We start from the raw sequence: 24,526 nt of genomic DNA on the forward strand, positions 1-24,526 counted from the left end.
ATTTGTTATCTCTTGGGTCAATTGCCCCTCCTATCACCCACTCTTTTTCATATAACCTGCTATCCCTCATTATGTCTATCAATTCAAATCAATTTTAACAAAATGTTATTAAACACTTACCATGTACAAGATAGCTGGATGGTAGTGATACCAAAAAAAAAAAGAAGAAGAAAGAAAAGAAACATTCCCTTTTTTTCTCTATGACTCTCTTTCCTCTTCCATAAAATATAGACCAAACAAACCATCTGCTCCTTTGGTTCCCTCAGGAATCTTACTGAAGCAAATGAGTTTATGTTTTATAAAATTCTTTAGGAGAAGCTGCTGTACTCATTCCATTCAAATCAATAAGCATTTATTAATCATCTCCTGTATCATGTGTAAGGCACTACCCTATGCACTGGGGAGACAAAGACAAAAATGAAACAATCCCTGACCTCTGGGAGCTTGCAATCTCCTGGGGGAGGGGGAAGGGAGGAAATGTATCTACATAGATAAGTAAATTCAAAATATATGGAAAGTAGCCTGTAGGTACAAAGGTAGACTACTGGGGAGATTGAAATAAAATGCAATGCAATGAAAATGAGTAGAATGAAATAGAATGAGCTGAGCCTTGGAAGGAGCTAGGCATTCCAATATAAATGAAGAGAAGTCTTCCAAAAAGAAAAAGAGACAGCCATTGAATATCAATGTTTATTTTAAAATATTCTGTTCCCTGCTGCACTGTGGCGGATATTCATTAACTAAATCATTTTTAAAATCGATAGCCAGTCAAGCGTGAAAAATGCCTGTTCTAAACGTAGTGTGACTAGTGAAAATCAAGCGTTGTCAAATGATGTGATGTGTCTATACTTTCTGATGACTATTTAGATGTTGAGCAGACAATGACAATTATGTATCGTGAAATCTCGTCACTCTTATGATTTGACTTCTAGGACGTGCCCATACCAGATGGGTTAGTGTAGTCATTTAAATCTATAGTTGTGGGATGCTATGTGTGCTTCATAAATGCTTACTGATATCTCTCTGGTTAATCTGTGACCATTTGATCTTTTTTCCTCCTTTGGTGTTTGTTTGTCCCTGTAGAACTGACCTGCAATTTTCAGTGTAGACAGTGAACCTTAATCAATCGAAATCATGGAGACTAACCAGGAATCATCCCTCTTCTTGGTGAAGATTTTGGAGGAGCTAGACACCAAACAGAATACAGTTTCCTACCAGGACCTTTGCAAATCATTGTGTGCTCGATTTGATTTATCTCAGCTAGCCAAGTTGAGAAGTGTGCTGTTTTATACAGCTTGTCTTGATCCAAATTTCCCAGCGACTTTATTCAAAGACAAAATGAGATGCACTGTGAACAATCAGCAATCAAAGAAAATCATGGTGGCTGCAGATATAGTAACGATATTCAACCTGATCCAAATGAATGGGGGTGCAGCAAAGGAAAAATTGCCTGCAGCAAGACAGAAAGTTAGGAAGAATGAATCATTCGAATCATGCAGGTCTGACACTGAGATATGCAACGTGATAGACTGCGTGCCTCCTAATTGTGAGCCAAGAGATAGAGAATTTAATCGAGGCTATCCAACCAGACAATCATCAAAGTGTAGAAAGATGGACTGCAAAGATTGCCAACAGTTCGTACCTGCCTCAGAGCCGAACTTTTTGTTGGGAGTTAATAAGGAGACAAAAAGCCGGGCAGCCTCCCTTGACAGGCTGCAAGCCCTGGCATCCTACTCCATTGCAAATTCTCAACCATGTGAAATGCAGAGCACTTATTTTCCCATGAACATTGAGAATGAATCTATATCAGATCAAGACTCCTTACCCATGAACCCCGGGATCAAAGAAACCTTCATTTCCAATGAGGAGCCCTTTGTGGTCCAGTCCTGTGTGCAGAAGAGAAACATTTTTAAAGAAGATTTTCATAATCTGATCACAGTGTCACCGAGCTTAGTGCCCCCTGGCAAGAAAGCAGATGATGTGCTGGGAGAGCCTCAGACCAGAAAAGAAACTCATAAGCCAGCCTTCTTTAATCACAGCTTTGAAATGCCATACAATAGCCAATATTTAAATCCTGTTTACTCTCCTGTCCCTGACAAAAGACGGGCAAAGCATGAGAGCTTGGATGATCTCCAAGCTTCTACATATTTTGGACCCACTACAGTTCTAGGGGCCCAAGAAGGGAAGAGGTGGTCAGGGAGGCCAAGTAAACAGACTGCCTGGCCAGCAAAGAGCTGGAGTTTAAACACTGAGGAGGTTCCTGACTTTGAAAGGTCTTTTTTCAATAGGAACCCAGCTGATGAGAAACCTCGATATCAGGGTTCAAGCAATCAACCTTCTAATTTTTCAGCCCCAGACAGGCACCAGACATATTTAAATCCAAAAGATCAACAAGCAATTATCCCCACAAGCTATGCAGTGAAGCAAAATGTTCACAAGCCTAAAGAACTTGCCTCTCCCATTGACATGGAGAAACATGAGCAGATCAAAAAGTTTAAAGACAAAAGCATTAACTGTACCACAGTTCAGATGAGCATGGACAAAACAAGCAGCGTGGGGACTCAAACTGACCAGCACATTTTGGAGCTCAAGAAATGTAAAGATCTGTGTGCCTCCAGTCAGAGCAAGTATGGAGAAAGGCATTCCATGAAGCAATCAGATGAAGACTCAGAAATCGTTAGTGATGACATCAGTGACATTTTTCGGTTTCTGGACGACATGAGCATCTCTGGCTCCACTGGAGTGATACAGTCCTCTTGTTACAACAGCACCGGATCCTTATCTCAGTTGAATAAATCAGACTGTGACAGCTCACCTGAGCATAACCTCACCAAAATTCCCAGTGGGAACATTGGCAATAAGATAGACAAGGGGGTCCGATCTGAAAAGGACAATCATGAAGATGAGTTGAAAACGAGTGTTTGCAAACTAGTGCTTAGGATTGGTGAGATAGAAAGAAAACTGGAATCTCTGTCAGGGGTCAGAGAGGAAATCTCTCAAGTTTTAGGCAAATTAAACAGGTTGGATCAAAGGATACAGCAGCCTGAGAAAGTCAGTGTACAGATCGATCTAAATTCCTTAACAAGTGAGGTTCCTTCTGATGACAGCACCTCTCCCCAAATATTTCATCCCCACAACGGCTCCCATGGAAGCAAATTGGAAAATAGTCCGGACTGGTGCTGTTCTGATGCTAGTGGAAGCAACAGTGAAAGCCTTCGAGTCAAGGCCTTAAAAAAGAGTCTGTTTACCAGAAGGTCCTCAAGGTCACTGACTGAGGAGAATAGTGCTACTGAGTCCAAAATAGCAAGCATTTCCAATTCTCCCAGAGACTGGAGGGCGATCACTTACACCAATGAGGTTGGCCTCAATGAAGAAGAGATAAAAGACAGAGGAGCTGCAGAAAATAAAGACTGGCACAGAAAATCAAAAGAGGTAATTTCAATTTAAGCTCGTGTAATCAATACTTTAGAAGAGTATGGACACAAGCTATAAAATATTCTCAGCTTGTCTGAAAGTCCAGCCATTACATTACAGGGCACCCCCTCCTTTTCTGCCCACTGCCATTTCCATCTGGATTTAGCCAATCTTCTATTTACTGTAGAAAGCTCTTTATACAGCTCAACAGAACTGAGCTGCTCTTGACTAAGGGGGTCAGTCAGTTACAAGATGTACATGCTAGGTTGTTGCAGGCAGAAGACAATTTGATCCAAATATCACACATGGCCAGGAACCCCAAATTCTAGGCTATATAATATGGGGTTCGATATGGGAGTAGTTCCCATCCAAATCATATCTCTTCGGCTCATTTTGTCTGTATCCAGAGTATCCCCTGGGAATCTCAACTCCCTTTCAGGATCTCTCCCTGATAGACTCTGGCAAATCTCCCTGAACCCTTTTGTATGCCCAGTGTAAAGAGTTGGCTCTGATTCACAATAGTCTTAGCCAACTGAATCATCCCCATGCTGAGACATAATAATGGGGTGGGAGTGGGGTGGAAAGAACACTAGCTCTGAAGTCAGAAAATCTGGGTTCAGATACTGCCTCTGATGCTATGTGACCTTGGACAAAACACTTAACCTTACTCAGCCTTATTTTCCCCATCTGTAAAATGAGGGGGGTTAACTAGATAGTTTCTGAGGTCCCTTCTAGCTCTATATTTATGATCCTTTGTTCTCTATGACCTATCTAAGAAGCACAGTCAGGGTCCTGATGCATAATCAAATCCCAAACGATGACTTAAAGTCTTATCCTCATGAAATGAGTCAAGAAATAGTTAAGTGATTAAGGATGTCAAAAAAAGTAAGTCCACATGTGGTTGTTGCTCTCCAGGAGCTTATATTCAAATCATGGAGGCCATACACAAAAAAGTTATGCATGCCAGATAGATATATAGTTGGTTGATAACCTCAAAAGAAGAACACTAGAATTGTGGGAAGAGGTTAAAGGAGATGAAAAAATCTTCCTACAGAAAGCAAAATTTCAGTAGAGGCTTGAAGGAGCAGAGGTAAGGAGACAGCATTTTTCTGATAACCATTGGGAATAAGCTAGGTCATGGCAGATGGCCACAGAACAGACAATATATCAGAAGACTCCAGAGCCCCTAAAGACGTGTTCAAATCCTTTTGGCAAAAGCAAGATTGCTTTCAGGTGCCCCATTCTACCCTTACCCCACTCCAACTCCTCAAAATGTCTAAATAAAGGGATAATCTATTAACTTCATGTGAACACTTTGGGAATGTAGTTGATGTATTATTGGGCTCCATATAGGTACCTTATGGCAAGTTTTTAAAATTTTCTCTCTGAAAGCCTCCATACTGTGAGCAACCTACCAGGGCTCAAATTCCTCTTTGTGATAGCAAAGATTAACCTTTTAGTCCAGATTCATTCTTATTAAGTCCCCAACTAACAATATTCATTTTAGATATCGTATAGAGAACCCCTTTGGTCGAAGTTTCAAGTCTGATGAGCCTTTCGTCCAAAGAGCCAGCTCACATGTAAGGATGAGAGCTCATGGCTTACTGATAGGGAGGCAGTGATGAATAAACTGAGAAAAGAGGGGAGGATACTTACTGAAACTAGGCACCATGGAATTTTGAAAGGAAGAACATGGAAGGCTAAGGATTTGTGAAATGGCCCCAAAGAGAGAAAGGAAACATTTGGATTGGGCAGTGTTATAATGGAAAAAAGAATATAGAAAATATTCATGCCATCAGAGTGTAATACGATTCCAATAGAATTTTGGAAAATATCAGTGGAGTAGATGAGTGTATATGAGTTCTTACAAGGTTCAAGATTACAATAAAATTTTTTTTAAAAAAAGACTGAAGCAGCATAGTGCCATAGAAGGAGTATTAGAGTTAGAATCAAAAGGCTTGGGTTCAAATCTTGACCTTGCTGCTAACTGTGTGATCTTGGGTACTCAACAACAAGCCTTTTATTGAGGGTTTACTATGTACCAATCATTGTGCTAGATGATGGGGATACAAATACAAAAACCCAGATAAGCCTTGCCTTCAAGGAACTTACATTCTTTATTTTTTATATTTAATAGGTTTTTATTGTAAGCTTTTTATATCATGTGGATTTTCCTTCCTGCCTCCCTGCCTTTCCTCCTCCTCCCAAAATGCCATCCCTTAATATTGTAAAGCTTACAACCATGATTTAAGGAGACAGAAAACAATTCAACAAAACCATTCAACATTGAAATTGAAAAAATCTAGCAGTTATTAAGACATATAACTTATGTATGACAGTTATATGTCTTATACACCTGTAGTCCTTGACCTCTTCAAAAAAGGAGAAGTTTACATTCTAATGGAGACAGACAACATGTACAAGGAGTGATGGCTAGAGACAGAAGTTTTGGTCTGGGAGTCATAAGGGTGGCGAGCTGTAGAGTAATATCTGTGCCAAGAGTGATAATATGGATTCGACTTCTTTTCCCTGATCAGGAGATGGAAAGTGAGGGGTAAGGTGAAAAGGAGAGGTATCTAGCCACCTGGCTACAGATAGCGAACTCTTTACCAATAAGGGATTCAGTAGTCCAGGGTGGGAGCTAAGATGCTTCTGAGGAGGAAGAGGAGGGCAGAGCACAGCACCTCAGCAGGAAGATAGTCAGTTCAATATGGAATTTCTGGAAGCTAAGGACTCTGAGACTCAGAATCAACCCACAGCTATTAAGTGGCAGAACCACATGTTCTGATCGAAGGCCAGTGCTATTTTTTCATGACCATAGCATGACCAAACTCCTCTCTCTCATCCTCACCCCTTTTATTATCTGCCTCTGTCTCTCTCTCCCTTCTTTCTCCCTCATACCCCTCTCTTTCACCTCTCTCTATGTGCATAAAGAGACATATTGCTTATGTATGTAAATATACCCATCTATTTAGATATGGAGAGAGAGGTATTGTTTTTCCTGGAACCTTGTTCTATTGAACTTGGTGGAACTTGGTGTATGTAACGTAAAAATCATCAGCTGAAAGGAGGTAGAAATTGACAACAGCAGAAAAAAGCATTACAAAATGATCTCACCTGGAAATGACACCATCCATAGGCATGAACCCCAAAGATGATATCACAGTAAGACCCCATTCTTTATGGATGATTACACATAACCCTGAGCATTACAAATTTCTGCAAAGAGAAAACAACTGTTAAACAGGAGAAGCATGATGGGTTTCTCAACTTTACAGCTCAGTCACTCTTATGCCTTCAGTAATGTTTCCTTGGCAATTTTATAAAATAAATACGTACAATCTTTTTCAGAGTAGTGTTGTCATGGTGGTGTTGGTGGTGGCTGGTGACGTGGGGGAGGGCATCCTAGTTAACATAACTTCAATTTTGAAAAGCAGAGCTATATCCCCTGAAATTAATGCATCCAAGTCCTTTCAAATCATCCGGGTTTTTTTTCCCCTTGAAAATTCTTTTGTATCACATTACAGGCAGACAGACAATATGAAATTCCTCAGCCTCACCGAATAGCGAAGCAGCCAAAAGATGGTTTCTTGGTGGAACAAGTCTTCAGTCCTCACCCCTACCCTGCGTCACTCAAGTCACACATGAAAAGCAATCCAATGTACACAGACATGAGGCTGACCGAAATGGCTGAAGTAAAGCGAGTCCAGCCCTCTTGGACCATAGAAGAATATGCAAGAAACTCTGGGGAAAAGGGGAAGCTGACAGCTCTGGATATCCAGGTGAGTTTGATGCCTATGTTACAGGAGCCATCCCTTCCACACACCCACAGATCCTTAGCCTTGTAGTTAAGAATTTGGTCAAGGCTCCTGCAGTGAGTATTGTCACTATCTTTTCATCCCATCCCAAGGACTTAGATATACCTTGACCAACAATCATATGTTTCTAAACTTGCTCGAGTCATAAAAGGAAAGAGGGGGAAATATATATATATATATATATATATATATATATATATATATATATATATATATATATATAAAACATATATATATGATATATATACATATACATAAATATACATATATGAAGTGTGTTCAACTATGAGAGTGATTAACATTTGCTTAGATAAAGATTTGTTTAAAATTCCACCATAAGCTATGTAAAATACAGTGTCTATAATATTTGGTCTCAAAGCTCAAGACAAACTGTTTAATGAAATACAAGCTGATTTCTCCTTCCATATGTAGAACGTGGGATAAACATATTTTTGGGAACCAACATATGGATTGTGTCTCCATATGAAGCAGTTCTGAGGTAAGAGTCACCACCAGAACTCTATGTGTGCAGTCATAACTTAAGAGACATGTTTTCCATGTACTTACAGGACCAGTTTTCATTTTGGTGGGCACCTTTCTTGGCACCTCCAGTTAGTTTCACTCACTCCCCAATTGTCTTCTCTAACACATCACTGCAGGAGCAAAGGCGCAGCTATGCCCTCAAAGTACGCGATAGGCCGTGGAGCCAACGGGGCTTCATCCACAGGGGAGTGAATGAATGTCCCTGTTTAGTTGCAGACACTGGAATGGAAGCAACCAAGGCTCGCACTGGGTGTTAAGAGACCCAGCCTTTAAGGTTGGTTTCACAAGGCCCACATAAAATAAGGGGAATCTAAAATTAAAAGGTTTAAATGTGTTGTGAAGTAAAACTAAGAGGGTTTATCCATTCACTCAGTAAACATTTGTTAAGCATCTCCTTTGTGTAAGATGAAAGGCGGTACAGTGTAGTGAAAGAAGATTGGCCTTAGAGTAAAAACCCTGGGTACAACTCCTGGCTACAGCCTATGGGATGGGGAAGTTACTTTACTGGCCTGAACCTAGGACAACTCTCTAAGACTAGGAATTATAGATGAATTGTCAGTCTGCAGTAGTGAAAAGCATTTCCATACCAGGAGACCTCAGGAGTCATGAAATTTCAAGTCCAGTGCCAGACAAACAAAATGTTGGATATTATTTTAGATTAGATTAGGTTAATACAGAATATACAAAAATCAATAGACCAATTTCCTGCCAATTGCAAATTTATGACTCAGCTCAAGCTTCATGCGTGTTTTCCCATAATGTAGAGGGGAGTAATGCTAACTCTAAATAATAAATTATTTAAAGAACTTTTTTTTAATATTAACTTCAGAAGTAAAGAAGTAAGGGCAAGGATCATGTCTCAATTCTCTTTGATCTTCCCTCTTTTCTCTCCCTTCCCCACTCAGTGACTCACTCAGTGTTCCATACACACAAGGTGCTTAATAAATGTTTGTTGATTACCTGAGGTAGGTAATAAGTAGGGATCAGATGGTATCTTAAAATTGACCTTCTATATTAAACCAGAAATATTTCAAAACTTTTTTATTCTATAAATACTATGCAGTTTTGTATTTATCTTTACTTCTGTGTATATCATGTTTCATATGTGTATGTCATGTCCCATCATCTTTCTAGGTGACCCTTCAGGTGAGCATGCCAAGGGTTTAGAGTAGGGAAGTATTATGTTCTTCCTTTGGAAGGGATCTAATATACTTTAGTATCCCAGGAGACCTTTTGGTACAATGGCAGTCCAGTCACTGAACCTCACCCCTGAATCAAGGAAGCTGGGTTCTGTTCCTTTGTCACTCACTAGACCTGAGATCTACGGCAAGGGATTTCGTGTCTGTAGACCTTGGTCTCCTTAGCTATAAACTGAAGGTGTGAACTTGATGACTTTCAAGGCCTCTTCTAGTTCCAGAATCCTCTCTTCCTACATCTCCTAAGCATAAGAAGTAGGGAGAAGGTTAAAAAATTGGATGAGTATTAATAGTATATACATCTGTAGAACAGAAGGGGATGAACCCCCAGTAATATGGTTTATAAGTAGCTTTCCATACGCTATTTTGTATGGTCTTCAAATCAGCACTGAAGTAAAGAGAGCAAGTGTTTATTCCCATTTTATACTGAGGATACTGAGGAGACGCTAAATATAACTGCACTTCATTAGCATAAATAATGTGCTGAGATGATGTTGGTGGTAATATTAATGAAGTATGTCAGCTAGCCAGCAAAGTAAGCAAATCTTTGTAGGTTTGCAACTGCATAAAAAGTTGGGATGAAAGTGCACTACCATATTGTACCTCCTTCTTTGTGTATGCGAAAGTGTAGACCCTGCTCTCATTTGGCATGTCTCGACATCAACTGAATTATTCTTGCCTACATCACTTGAAAAACTTATTATTAGATGTGTGCATTGTGTGCACATGTATCCTATAGTTATTAAGTCACATTCCTTCATGGATCTTACATCTTCTTGGTAGCATATGTAACTTTTGACCTGAGTTTTCTAGGGTTTGTGCCTTAACCTTAAGATGTGATTCCCTAGGGGAATTTCAATTGTATTAGAAAGTGAATATCATAGAGGTGCTTACTCAGATCATATCCCTCAAGTCATAACTCACCAGAAGTACCTACATGGTAGAGGTCAGCCTATGTTCTCTCCCTCTCCCTCTCTCTCTCTCTCTCTCTCTCTCTCTCTCTCTCTCTCTCTCTCTGTCTCTCTCCTTTAAAAATCTAGAAAGGAAAATCAAACAATTAATCAACTGTAGCCCCTTTTATATATCCTATGAGAATACGGTCAGGTGGCATTGAAATATAACCAACAACGAAATGCACCCATAATTAAAGATACAAGATCATAGGATTTAAGGATGGGAGGGACCTTAGAAGTCGTCCAATCCAAGCCTCAGCCCCGAGGGATAAGAAAATAGAAATGTAGAGCAGGCAAGTGACTTTGCCAGAGTTACCCAACTCTTACATGTCTGAGGTGGAATTGGGGCCAAGTTCCTCAGTTCCTCTGACTCTAAATCCAATGTGCTCTTTCTCCTGTATCATGTTCTTTTACAGAACTAACAATGGCCATGATGTCATTTATGACAAATCATTCCATTTTCATTTTCTCCCTATAATTCCTATGCCTCACCAAGACAAAAGCTCAGATTCTCTGTGTTACAGCATGGGCGTTCATAGGTAAAGAATCATATGTCCACGTAAAAGATAGATGATGCATCATTGCCAGCAGGAATGGCACATACTATTGGCACCTCTACATCTGTTGGCTTCCCTGGAGGGTAGAATAAAGTTTCAGCAGGACATTTCTGACACTACTTGGTTTTTCTTTTGTTTGGGCACCTGATTTTGAGGATATAAATGTTTAAGTCACCATCTGGCCAGTACACACAATAATTTTCAGTTAGCCAAAACTTCCATCAGAAAGCTTATTAAGTCTAGGTATGGGACAGGGTTGATTTCTTCCTTCACCACAGCCCCTATTTCCAGATTTTCAGAGTTGTGTGGATCTGCTCTCTTCTAGCCATAAGATAGATTGATGGGCCAGTTCTTTATAGCTTTGTGGTAATGAAGTTAGATATCAACTTGGCCTGCCTTCAGTGGAAAGACAGAGAGGATGTAAAAGGACAACAGCAGCTCAACAGCTCTCAATGTTACTTTCTGTGTAGTATGTTAGCCAAGCTTCTGGCCATTAGATACAGCAAGGGTGGGTGGGTAGAGTGTTGGGGGAGTAGGGGAAGTCATTTGGGCAAACTATTTTTATGAATGGTACAACACTGACTTCCAAGAACTGCTGAAAAATGGTCATTGAGAAGCATCCTATTACAGATTAATAGTACTTTTTGCTCCTGCAGGAATGTGTAGGACTCTAATGTACCTCTGTTTTAAGTATTTAAAAAATGGCCACAATGCTGTTTTCTTTCAAATACAGGAACAAACAACCCCCATCAGCCCCAACAAATGAAAATTTGGACTTCTGAATTTTAGTTGCATGTCAATTAAAAATGCAAAAGAGAACTGCTTCTATTTGGTTTTCATATGTAATACAACTGTTACCATGAAATAAGGAAACTGCTCTGCTGTGTATCAGTCCTTCATGGTTAAAATTATCCATGTAAAGTGGAATACACAGGCAATATCAAAAATGAGATGCCTCTTGAAGAGTGTCCCTTAATCTCAGCGTAGCTAAGAAACCTGATGCTTGTTGCTTCCTACTGGGGGAAGAAAAAAAGGGATTTTTCAGTGTAACTAAGACCAGACCAGAAGGGGAAATTCCTAGGTTAACTTGAGGGTGCAGAGTTTTCTAAATAATCATCCAAACAAATGATATTGCCATGACTTTAGGGTTGCATTCAGGTCTGCCTACGTAAAAGTATAATGCAATCAAGAGCTCTGGAGTGAGTATCGCAAGACTTGGGTTCTCTAGTCCTGGCTCTGTCAGTAACTGATGAGGACTTTTACTCGATGAGCCAGTTTGCTCATTAGTAAAATGGGAATTTGAGACTCCATGATCTCTAAGGTCCCTTCCAGCTCTAAGATCCTAGGATTCACTTGGAATTGGTTAGCTATTTTACTGCTACTGTTCTAACCTTTGGCAAGGAGGGGCCTTTGGTTTTTCAAGATAAATCTTTCCTAAATAGTTCAGAATGGCATCATTCTTGTGATGATTTCAACTATGCTTAATTACTGACCTGTTGGCCTAAAGACTATTTTTCTGTTTTTACTCAGTCCTTTCAATGGGCATAGTGCTGAAGTGAAAACCTTCCCCAGTGTTTTTTATCGGTGGGAATAGAAGGTGTAGACAGATTTCTAATTATATACACATAGTAGGTTTGCACTTCACAACATTTCACTTGTTTGTAGAGATATGGCCGATGTGTTTTCATGTTTCAGAAAATTCATGGCATTTGTGGTGGAGGAAAGAGGGGTAAATGTGCTTTGTGAGGCTGTAGTGAATGGATGGAACAGTCTGCTTTCTAACTGGGTGGCTGAGGGGAGGAGAAATGTTAACTTGTTGGATGTCAGTAGTAGTTAGTTGCAAAACTAACATTAAAAGTACCAGGAATGACAAATGTTAACATGTTTTGTTTTTTAAACAATTCCAAGCATTCATGGTTTTTGTTTGTTTGTTTTTTGTCCCTCTAACTTTTAGACTCAAGAATCTTTAAACCCAAATAATTTAGAATACTGGATGGAAGATATTTATACTCCAGGCTATGATTCGTTATTAAAACGTAAAGAGGCCGAGTTCCGAAGAGCAAAGGTCTGCAAGATTGCTGCCTTGATTGCGGCAGCCGCTTGCACAGTCATCTTGGTTATTGTAGTGCCCATTTGTACAATGAAGTCATGACTCCACAAAGAGGACCAAGGACACTGGACTGTCTACTGTATATAATTCCAGATATCTCCTCCTGTATTTTCACATCTTGTGGCAATATAATAACAATTTGTTGGAATAAATGTGATATTGTAGTGGTTCTTCTGTAAATGATGAAGATAATTTTCAAGAAAGTCTACTTTTAGAAAGAAATACACCTGTTCAAGTCAACTCAGTCAAAATTTTTATGCATTTTTAGAAGTGCAATATTTTTCCTACCAAAACAATGCAACATTTTAGCAGTAAAACTAGTTGAATTCCAAGCAAAAAAAAAAAGGAAACAAAAGAAAATTTGCCTTTGTCTTGTGATGATTTTTTATGAAAGTGGGCAGCAGCAATTGTGTTATATTGAAGACATTTGATACATGTCTCTTTGGGGAGGCCAGGAGATATTAAAATGTAAAGAAATATGAATGTATTGTATTTTTACTTGGTCATATATCCATTGATTATCCAACAGAAGCAGGTTGTACATCCATAAAAGGACTTTATTTACATACTGAAATTGCTAAAGGGCTCTTGATTATTCATTCTTGCCCTTCTACCTTCATTACCATCCATGTGCAAATTCTTTTCCACTTGGCAGATCTCCACTTTATTACGCTGCACACCCCTCTTGCTTCTGCTCATTATTGATTTGTGAGAAGGGAGAATAGGTCAATTCCATCAAAGTCTGGCAGGAAAATTCGTCCTGGAAATTTACTTGACTAAAGCACTGAGTATTGTAGACTGACACTTCCCCCAAATACACACACACACACACACACACACACACACACATATACCCTCAAAAAATGTGTTTAATAATATCTAAAATGCTTTAATTACTTTCATTTTTTAAAAATAGTAACATTTGAAAATTATGAATAGCAAAGGATGAAATTCCATCCTTTGCAGGGGTAATGAGCATCAATTTTGATAATATTTCACCTACTTGGACATCTCACACTATTTTCTTCATTAATGTAATTTAGAGAGGTTGGAACATATCTTCTTCCTCACAGGATAGGGATAACAGTTTACTTCTTATATTTTCACTGCATAATATTTTGATAGACTGTATTATGAACATTCGCAATTTCAAATTGCTTTCATGTTGTTTTCAACGCTTGCCTAATGGTATAATTCCATAATTGGGCACTGAGCTTTTCATTTCCCCTCTTCTTTTAATTTCTGGAGATATGCTTATAGGGCATTGTATTTTCTTATAATTTACTTGAAAAATGTCATAACTCTAGTACACAGAAAACTCCCACCAGTATTTTATCTCATAATTTGGTGAATAATTTAACCAATAATAAGTTTGGTAAATAATAATAATCTTACTGAAACAAACTTTCTAAAAATTTGATTTCAAGTTATATAGCTTAAAGGAAAACAAAGACTAAGAGAATTTTTTTTAATAATTCTTTCCGATCTCAATGGATTCTTATAATATTCTTTCATGGAGAGGGATTACCTATTTTTGTATCAATAGCAATCTAAACACTCATTATAAAAACTCCAAAGTAATTACATATACTTTTATGTTCAATTGCATATCTTGGATATGCCTTACATATGGTAGGAAGGTGCTCAGCAAATATTAAATCAATCTATTAACACATTAGAACTGGTTAATTTACTACATGGTTGAACTTTAAGAAATAGTTTGTTAACTGTTTGCAAAGTCATATCCATGGGCTTTCAGTTAGGACATTGAAATCTTCATGTATGAAGATAAGAATTTATGGGTTGAAATTGAAAAGGATTGAAATTCTGCCTATAGATAGAAATTGTCTAATTTTTAAATGCATCTCATATGTGTCTGAGAGTTGGAGTGTTTTAGTCTGAACTGGACACATTCATTGTGTCATTTTCGTCCTACTCCAACTAAGGAGATCAATATATTAGCTCCTATTGAGATACAGAAATGGAAATAAACTATCAGATGTGATTTCCCTGCACCCTCCTCACTTAGCTTTCAGCCTTAGTCCCAAAAGTTTCTCCTTCTTCCAAAATGAAGCCAGCATGGATACAAGAACAGCCAGCAACCTGCATTCTTGTTCTATGGCTTCCAGTTGAGCAGAAAAGGTTACACCTGTCTTCTAGGTTCTCTCTCCTTAGCCAGGTGTAAGATCAACAGGAAAGATGCCAGCACTTCTTTCCAGAAATTCAGCTCTTTTGTGTCCCCTCTTTGGGGCTGCCTAAAACCTATATGCACAGAGCAATGTGACTATATGTCTTATGCTTAGAGGCATAAGAGTCTGTGAGAACATGTGCCTTCTCATGTGTTTTTGCCATGAGAGAAGCTAGAGAAAACCAGACTGATTATTTACTTCCAATATAACCTCTGAAAACAAAATTCAATCTCACTGATAAATAGACAATCCCATACCTGTTAGTGCCCCTATCATAGATTTAGAACTAAAAGGGAATCATAGAAACCATCTTTACCTTCATTTTGCCAATGAAGAAAATGAGGCCTGTAGAAGACCTGAGTTGCTCAAGGTCACTTACTAAATTTCAGAGCTGGGATTTGAATCCAGGTTCTCTGACTCCAAATTCAGCATGTTTTTCACTGATTCACAGCATAGGGATGAGTAGTGTGGAAAAATCGTAAGAATGAGAAGGGCTTCCCACAGAACCCTTCTCTGGGATCATATTAGATCAACCTGGCAAATATTACCAAAGCAAATGTTCTTTTGTCAGTAGATCATTACAGTCAGAAACCCATGCTGATCTTAGTGACTGTGAAGAAGAGAGCCCTGTATCTGTAAATGATGGGTTCTGGGAACTTGGAATCTAGTGAAGATGAGGGAGGGGATCTGCTCTTGTCTTTCCTCAGACACAAAGCACCACTTTTCTTGGCTTGTGAGCTCTCCCAGGTTCTCCTACATTCCTTCGCTTGCAGGGGAGTGAGGCCAGGACTCTAGTCCTGTGCAACATTGCTAAAGTCCATCAAGCATCTCTGAACTGAGATGCTCCCCTAGGTGGCTACTCAGCAAGTTGCTGTTGTGTTCCGTGTCTCCTTTCCCATCCCTGTATAGCAGGCACCATACTCTCTGACATTCTTCTAAATGATGCAGTTAGTTCACTGTGCCTGAGGATTAATATCCTCATAGCGAAATTGATGTAATTCCAACCTCTCTCACTATTGGGTCACCATTCTTGGATGTGTGTGTTAAGTGTTTTAAATAAATATTCAGATGCAATTGTATGAGAAATATATACTAAAACAGTTATTCTTATCCAATGACTAAATTCATAATCATTTCATCTTTCTTTGTAGATGTTTGATTTCAGCTGTTTTTTTTAATGCAGCCTTGCAGATAAGCAAAAAATATTACCACTTCACAACTTAAAAAAAAAACCAAACTCTTTTGTCCTCCTTACCTACACTCCACTTTTTTTAGACTATACCATCTGTGTAAGAGTGTAATAAACAAAATTGGCATCTTTCCCTACTAGTTGGTAATAAATTATTAGTAGTTCAGGGCATGCTGCTATATGACTTTCTGCAAGGCTAGTTTGATAGACGTGCTTCAAATCCTAACTTACATGTTTCATGGCTTACCTGTAGCGGACTCCATCAAACAAGGATTCTGTTAAGTGGTGCAATAATTCATGAATATGTTGGAGTCTTATGTTTAACACATAGTAGGTTCATTGTGGAGAAAACCAACCTACAAGAATATCGTGGTCAGTCTTGTGAACTAATTACCAAACTAGTATATGCCATATATTGTACTATGGAAACTTGTATAAAAAGGAAAAGATATTGGTAATCTTTGGTGTGATTGGGAAAAAAGTGTATTAGACAATATTTAATATTTAAGTAATAATGAAAATGCAATGAACTGTTTTTTCTTATGCCTTATAAACAAAATAATATTTAAAGAATAAAATGAACTTATAAGAATAAGAACTATTAAGGAATGTACAGCCTTTGGGAGGCAAGGACTGTCTTTTATATGTTCTATACAGCACTAGACACACGCTCAGTGCTTAATAAATATTATATAATACCAATAACTGAGCATATTTTTAGATCTTTTTCTTTCCAAATGGTGAGCATAAAATTTTGCTAATATACAATGGTTGGTTTGAAGTTATCATATAAGATTTGCCTCTCCAAATAAGATAGCAAATAAACTTGAAAATTACACATATATTATAAAATATATACACGTATATTTTATTCTTTCATAACACCCTTTTTCCCAGGGGCAGCAAGATATTTTCTATGTTAGATAAATAAATTATATATATGGTTTTGTCAGGGATCTAGTCAACACTCATGCTTCTGAAATAATGAGGTGGAATGTGATGAAAAGAGTATTAATAATCTTTTTGCCTTGAATTCCCAAGGTGTTACTGAACAGCTTTAATATCTCAGCTTTAACTATTAAAGAAAAGTTATTGTTTTGAAAATTAGCATTTGCACATCATAAAAGGCAAGTAACACTTCGTCATCTGGACATGTGAGTAATGATCATAAAGGATCCCAGTGTAATTTGCAGAACCTCAAAACAAAGGCATAAGGAAGCATCTTGATTTTGTAGGAAATTTTCATTAATTCAGACCTCATCAATACAGAATTATTTTAATTTGGATTCCACTGAATTTTACCTTTGCAATATTTGCAAAATTTGGCTAAGGAAATAAATATGTAAGGAAAAAGAAAACAAATACACAAGTGAGATCATAGGATAAGTACTTACCTTATATTTTTTTCTATCAATGATGTCATAAATATAGGTAATATCTAATGTGGAAACTCTCTTTACTGGTACAGATGGAAAGCAGAGACTCATCTGAATTTAGTTTTAGTGGAGTTTCCTGGAAGCACTGAGAAAGCATGTGACTACCTTACGGTCCAGTTGCCCATTACTCTCCACATAGTCTACATTCCAACCCACTTGTCCTGCTTTCTATTCTGTATACATGAGAGGTTACCTCCTATAGCCACACTTTTCCACACCCCGGTCTCTACACCCAGAATGCACTCCTTCTTCACAGAATTCCTAGTTTGTTTGTTTTTTTGTTTTTTTGTTTGTTTGTTTGTTTGTTTTATTTTTAACACAGTTTATAACAGATAAAGCAATTCAAACTTTCAGTCAGGTGATACATCTTTTTAAAGCATTTAAATATGGACCACAAAAGAATTTTTTTTTTAAACATAAGCCAACTGAGACACAGATAATATTTATACTGCTAACTTCACAATCTCTTGATCTAATTGTCTCCATAGTATTACTAAGAATTAAAGAACCCTAACTTAATGTTGAAGGTCTAAAGCCCTATGCCTAATAGTTTAATTTTAGACTTAACCTCGGATGTTCCCCTACCTATAATCTATAATTGAATAGATCTGGTATTAAGCTTACAAACCTTTTGACTATAGGAAATTGCCACCAAGAGTAGGGACATTGCAGGGAAATATCTCCCCAACCTCATGTCTATTCCAGGCAGGAGTAGACTGTCCACTTGCATTCAGTCAGGCTTAAAGTCTGCCAGGTGTCAGTGGGGAAATTGAGTCCAAAGAATCCCACCTCAGCCCATGCTGAACACCTTTTCTCCCACTCTTCCCTTGAGGTCACCTAAGCAGTTTATACCAGCATCTCATGAGCATACTGGCATCATGAAATGGAGGTTCAGATCACCTTTCCTGCTTCCCATACCTGGAGTTAGATTCAGAAGAACAGTCACTTAGTAGTCCCATAGCATCTAAAAATGGCAAGTTTCTATAACCAGGTTTAAAATATGATTATAGTTTCACTTTGGCTAAGGAACATCTTTTAGGCAAGTCTTAAGTGGCTGACATGACTTTCTATACATGTTCTAGTTCCTGATTAAATGGCAATCATAAAATCAAATTTACCATTAAAACCTTGACTTTTCCATCAATGCCATATTTTATCAGAGGTTACCTTCCTCTTGGAAAGTTAGACTGAAATTCTTTTCTCCAAACTAAAGATGTCATTGATTTATTCTCAGCAATTAATTCAGTCTATTGTTTTAATACTAATTGCTTTTACCTCAGTTTGTAACATGACCAATTTTTCTCCCCATCACTCCCCTCCCCCCACTTCCTAATACCTTGCATTCTGGTTGCTCCCTCCCTCAATGTACCCTCCCCTCTATCACACTCCACCCTTCTCCTATCCCCATCTTCTCTCTTTTCTTGCAGGGCAAGATGAATTTCCATACCCCTAACCCTGTAATTCTTATTTCCCAATTATGTGCAGTAAAAATTCTCAACATTCGTTTCTACTACTTTGAATTCCAACTTCTCTCCCTTCCCCCCTCCCTCCCTAGCCCCACTAAGAAGGGAAGCAATTCAATACAGACTAAACATGTGTTGTTTTGCAAAAGACTTCCATAGTAATCATGTTGTGTAATACTGATTATATTGCCCTCTGACCTACCCTATCTCCCTTATTTTTCCCCCCTACAATTGACCTTGTCCCTTCTCAAGAGTGTTTATTTCTAGTGACTCCCTTCTCCCATTTGCCCTCCCTTCTAACATTCCTTTTGCTCCACTTGTTGCCTCCTCTCCTGCTTTCCTGGTGTGATATAAATTTTTATATCAAATTTAGTGAGCGTGTTATTCCTTCCTTCAGCCACATGTGGGGAGAGTAGCTTTATTTCCCCCCCCTTCTCCCTTATCTCCTCTATTGAATAAGATTTTTCTTATCTCTTTTATGAGTTATAGCCTACCCCGTTTTGTTACTCCCTTTCTCTTCCAAGTATTTTCCTCCTTCACCCCTTAATTTTTTGTGTGTGTGTATGTGAATATCATCTCTTCTGATATAACCCACCCTGTCCTCTCTATCTATGTGTATGTGTGTGAATGTGTGTGTACAATCTCTCCAACTCCCCAAATACTGAGAAAAGATTGAAGAGTTTAAAATATTTTCTTTCCATGTAGTAATGTAAACGGTTCAGCTTTAGAGAGACTCTTATGATTTTTCTTGTTTTTTCCCCCTGTTTACCTTTTCATGCTTCTCTTGATTCTTGTCCTGGGAAGTCACATTTTTAAATACAGATCTGATCTTTTCTTCAACATGAAATCTTCAAATTTGTCTCTATCACTGAATGTCCATTTTTTCCCTTGGAGTATTATATTCAGATATGTTGGGTAGGTGATTCTTGGCTTCAGTCTCAGTTCCTTTGACTTCTGAAATATCTTACTCCAAGCCCTTTGTTCATTTAATGTTGAAGCTGCCAGATCCTGTTGTTATCCTGATTGTATTTCCACAGTACTCAAATTGTTTCTTTCTAGCTGCTTGCAGTATTTTCTCCTAGATCTGGGAACTCTGAAATTTGGCCACCAAACTCCTAGGAATTTGATTGGGTTTCTTTCAGGGGGTGACCGATGAATTCTTTCAATATCCATTTTGCCCTCTGATTCTATAACATCAGGGCAGTTTTCCTTGATAATTTCATGGAAGATAATGTCTAGGCTCTTTTTTTGATCATGGCTTTCAGGTAGTCCAATAATTTTTAAATTATTTCTCCTGGATCTATTTTCCAGGTCAGTTGTTTTTCCAATGAGTTCTTTCACCTCATCTTTTATTTTTTTTTAAATTTTGGTTTTGCTTACTAACTTCTTGGTTTAACTCATAGTCATTCTTTTCCCTGGACTCAATTCTCTCTTTCAATGAATTATTTTGTTCAGTGAGCTTTTGAACCTTCTCCTCCATTTGGCTAATTCTGCTTTTTAAAACCTCCTTCTCCTCATTGGCTTTTTGGACTTCTTTTTCCAATTGAGTTAGCCTCTTTTTAAAGCTGCTATTTTCCTCAGCGTTTTTTTGGTTCTCCTTTAGTAAGCTGCTAACTTGATTTTTAAGGTCTTCTATTGCCTGAGCCAAGTTTAAGTCCCCTTTGGAGGCAGAAGCCTTGACTTCCTCCGACAGTATGCCTTGTTCTTCCTCATCTGAAGGCATGGAGGGAGACACCTGTTCCCCAAGAAAGTAACCTTCTATGGTCTTATTTTTTTTCCCTTTTCTGGGCATTTTCCCAGCCAGTGACTTGACTTCCGAATTTCCTCTCCACACCCATCTTGCCTCCAGATCTGTCCAGGTAGCGCTTAGGGGCTGAGATTCAAATGCTGCTTCCCAGCCTCAGGGCTTTTGGCAGGGGCAGGGCTGCTATTCAGTGTGAGATTAAGTTCAGGTGCTCAGGTGGGGGCAGGGTTGCCACTCGGGGCTCAGTTCCCTCAGGGGGTTTACACAGAGACCTTCAACAATGGATCCCAGCCCCTGCCTGCTTAGGGAGCCCCTGTGTGCTGCTGTCTCCACTGCTGCCTCCTGAGGGGACCTGATTCATGGGGACACCCCGCTCCCCTCTCAGCCAGCCAAAAAGACCCTCTCACTGATCTTTGGTGCCTGTGGGTAGAGGGACCTGCTCGGCCGCTGGAGATTCTGTCCCTGAAGCCTGCTGGGATCTGCTCCTTTTTGGTGCCATGGCTGAGGCAGGTCTGGGCTCTGCTCTGGGTCCGGGGCATGACGGACTTTTGGTGTTGGTTTTTCAGGTCTCTCTGGAACAGAAATCTCATCTGCTCCATTATTCTGTGGCTTCTGCTGCTCCAGAATTTGTTGGGAGTTCTTCTTTACGGGTATTTTATGGGCTGTGGGTTAGGAGCTAGCATATGTGTATCTTTCTACTCCACCATCTTGGCTCCTCCCCAATTCCTAGTTTTCTTCAAAGCTCAAATAAAGTGCCACCTGCTAAAGAAAATTTGTTTATCACCACCTCTGGCAAGTTTTCTTTGGCCAAAAAAGTATCTTTTCTCCATTTTTGTATTTGATTTTTTAAATTTACATATTGTTTCCTGAGATAAAATGTCAGCTTCTTAAAGAAAGGAATTGTTTTGTTTGTGTCTCTATAGCTTTAGAACCAAGGGCAGTACCTGGCACAAAATTGGTGCTTAATAAATGCTTACTGAATAAATGAATGGGCTTCTGGCTCCAAGGCCAACCTCTAGCAATTTTGTCCTACTGCCTGTTCCTATTTAAGAGAATAAAATTTTCCAAGAATCTTTGAAGCATCCTAAACAAATATCTTTAAGATTCTAGGAGAAGAAAAGGCTTTATAGATAACTTAGTCTAATCCCCTCATTTTATGGATCAGAGAAATGAGTCTCAGAGAGGCAACATAAAAACCACACTTCATTTTTTTCCCCTAATCTACTGTATACCCTCCGAGGCTTGTCACTTGACAACACTTTGATAATCTACTTCAAATTACAAATGAAGTCAAAAGTAAAAAGTTTCATTTCTTTTCAAAGTATGTTATAATTTAAACAGACCCCAAATTTAATGAGGCCTTTCCACAGTAATTCAAAATGCATAAAATCTGACCATGTTTGTGATTTAATTTGCATCTGAATAATTCCACCTTTTGATTTATTTTTTTAAAACAATTTTTTTTAAAAAAATCAAAACATGAAGTCTGAGTAACATGATTTCACGATTTTGCCCAGAAGATAACAATGCCACAATCCATTGATAATATGCTAACAGCTGCAAGAAGGGAAAGAACATCAAAGATATCTGATAAAAAAAATAATAAGACCCTATTTCAGGTCTTTGGAATTCCATTTCTTTTAAAGTAGGGCCGTTTGAAGTCTTCAAATTAGATTCAGCTGGGAGCAGCTACATCTTTAGAAAATTCCTGAAAGATTCATTAAAGGAGTAGCATAAACTTATTGTTAGGAATCAACTATACAGTCATAGTTAATTGCAAATCAGAGTCTCCTTCCATTTGCAAAGCAATGCATTTAACAAATTGCTTAGTGGGTCACCCATTAATAACAAAAATATAAATGGTATTTCCCACTGACTGCTCATGATTATTTTGTATCCTTTGTACAAATCCAATCATACTAGAGGATTAAGACTTGTGCAATAGTACTTATATTAAGGGGCTACAATACAATATGGGGAGGCATTGGAAATAGCTGGAAGTCAGCACTATAGATATAGTGCTGGAAGAGAAATTAAAAGTCATCCAAACCAAATCTACCATTTGATATATGAGGAAACTGAGGATCTGTGAGATAAAGGCCTACTTGTTCAAGATGTGTGCAAGGCTATTCAGATGGTAAGGGATGTTTTGCACTAGAGAGTCTGGTGTTTCTAGCAGTTCATGGGTTTCAGGATTTGCTCCACAGAAGTCACTGTATTCCTAACTCAGTCAATGCCTAGATCCCCTATGTTAGCACTGATTTCTACCACGTTGAAACCATTTAAAAGCCTAGAAATTAAAGTAGGAAACTTGATGCTGGTTTATGTTCCTGCTTTCCTACTTGTTCTTACCATGATTTCTAGTCATGTAAAGGGATGTATAGGATGCTCAGGGAGGACTAGCACCTCTGATGTGAGGGCCCTTCTCAGGGCTGCTCATCCACCTTTGGTGTCCACCTTTCACCCAACTCTCTCCTGTGGTTCCAAGAAGTTCTAGCATGTGCAGCAATCACATCCTGGTATACCATCTTGGCAGGCAGGATAAACCATGTTGAGAGTAACCAATGGACCTCAAATCCATTGGTGAATTAGGAGGATGTCTACCTCAAGCAAGTGAAGACTTCCCCAGTGGAATGGGCAGGTGGGAACAATTTGTTCTAATGGCCACAAAGGCATCTGAAGTAGGTGCTGGGGAATGCTTATAACTTGGTCAGAAATTGAAGATGCCAAGGTCATCTGGATCCTGCCACTGGACTTCAATGACTCAGGAAGACAGGACAAGGTTGATGATTTTGTGCACCTCTCCCTCACTTAAATCCAATTTACACACAAGTCAAAAAAGAAACTGAAGTCCAGAGAAGTTAAATACCTTCCCTAAGGCCATACAGGTCATAAGTGACAGACCCAGGGTTTGAACATATGTCTTCTGACTCTAGATGAAATATAATTTCTCCTGTACCAAGTTGCCTTTTCTCTCAAAGTGCCATCGTGAAGGATTAATGAATCAAGTAGACAGCAGACATTTAGAAAATGCCTAGCACTATGCTAGGCACGTTAGAAAATACTGAGGTGGGGCGGAGCCAAGATGGCGGAGTAGAAAGACGCACATACACATAGCTCCGAACCCACAACCCATAGAACGGCTACAGGGGAGTAACTCACGGCAAATTCTGCACCCAGAGGCCACGGAATATTGGAGCGAGGGAGATTTCTGTTCCGGAGAGACCTGCAAACCTCTCTCGGGGGGTCCTTCGTGCTGCAGACTGGGCGCCGGGACTGGGAGCTGAGTGCAGCCCTGCCGCGGCCATGGTACCAAGAGGAAAAGATCCGAGCGGGCTTTGAGGACGGGATCTCCAACGGCCATGCAGGTTCCTCCAACCACAGAGGGACCTGCAAACCTCTCGCAAAAGGTCCTTCGCGCTGCAGACACGGAGCCCAGCCCAGACCTGCTGCGGCCGCGGCCGCGGCACCGAGAGATACAGATCCGAGCAGTCTTCAGGGATGGGATCTCCAGCGGCCACGCGGGTCCCTCCGCCCACAGGTGACGGGGGTCGGTGAGAGAGTCTCTTTGGCGGGTTGAGAGAGAAGTGGGGTGCCCCCATGATTCGGGCCCCCCCGGGAGATAGAAGCTGAGAGGTGGCTGTAGACCAGGGCTCCCCAAGCAGGCAGGAGCCTGAATCCATTGTGGAAGGTCTGTGCATAAACCCCCAGAGGGAACTGAGCCTGAGAGGCAGCCCTGCCCAGACCTCAACACCTGAACTTAATCTCACACTGAATAGCAGCCCTGCCCCCGCCAAAAGCCCTAAGGCTGGAAGCAGCATTTGAATCTCAGTCCCCAAACGCTGGCTGGGAGGATCAGGAGGCAAGGTGGGTGTGAGGAGAATATTCAGAGGTCAAGTCACTGGCTGGGAAAA

General features: G+C 39.4%; 1 protein-coding gene across 2 annotated transcripts; it reads left to right on the forward strand.

The window, feature by feature from the left end:
• The first annotated feature begins 1,088 nt into the window (after positions 1-1,088).
• MINAR1 (membrane integral NOTCH2 associated receptor 1) lies at positions 1,089-16,779 on the forward strand. Of its 2 annotated transcripts, XM_072618905.1 has the most exons (4): positions 1,089-3,432; positions 6,942-7,196; positions 7,892-8,049; positions 12,436-12,520. In XM_072618905.1, the coding sequence occupies exons 1-3, from the start codon at positions 1,135-1,137 to the stop codon at positions 8,030-8,032; spliced, it is 2,694 nt and encodes an 897-aa protein (XP_072475006.1). In that variant the 5' UTR covers positions 1,089-1,134; the 3' UTR covers positions 8,033-8,049; positions 12,436-12,520. The 2 variants fall into 2 exon arrangements, with proteins under 2 accessions (XP_072475006.1, XP_072474996.1); XM_072618895.1 differs by lacking the exon at positions 7,892-8,049 and having other exon boundaries at positions 12,436-16,779.
• The last annotated feature ends 7,747 nt before the right edge of the window (positions 16,780-24,526 follow it).

This window comes from Notamacropus eugenii, chromosome 1, assembly GCF_028372415.1.
Source record: "Notamacropus eugenii isolate mMacEug1 chromosome 1, mMacEug1.pri_v2, whole genome shotgun sequence".
Taxonomy (NCBI): Eukaryota; Metazoa; Chordata; class Mammalia; order Diprotodontia; family Macropodidae; genus Notamacropus; species Notamacropus eugenii.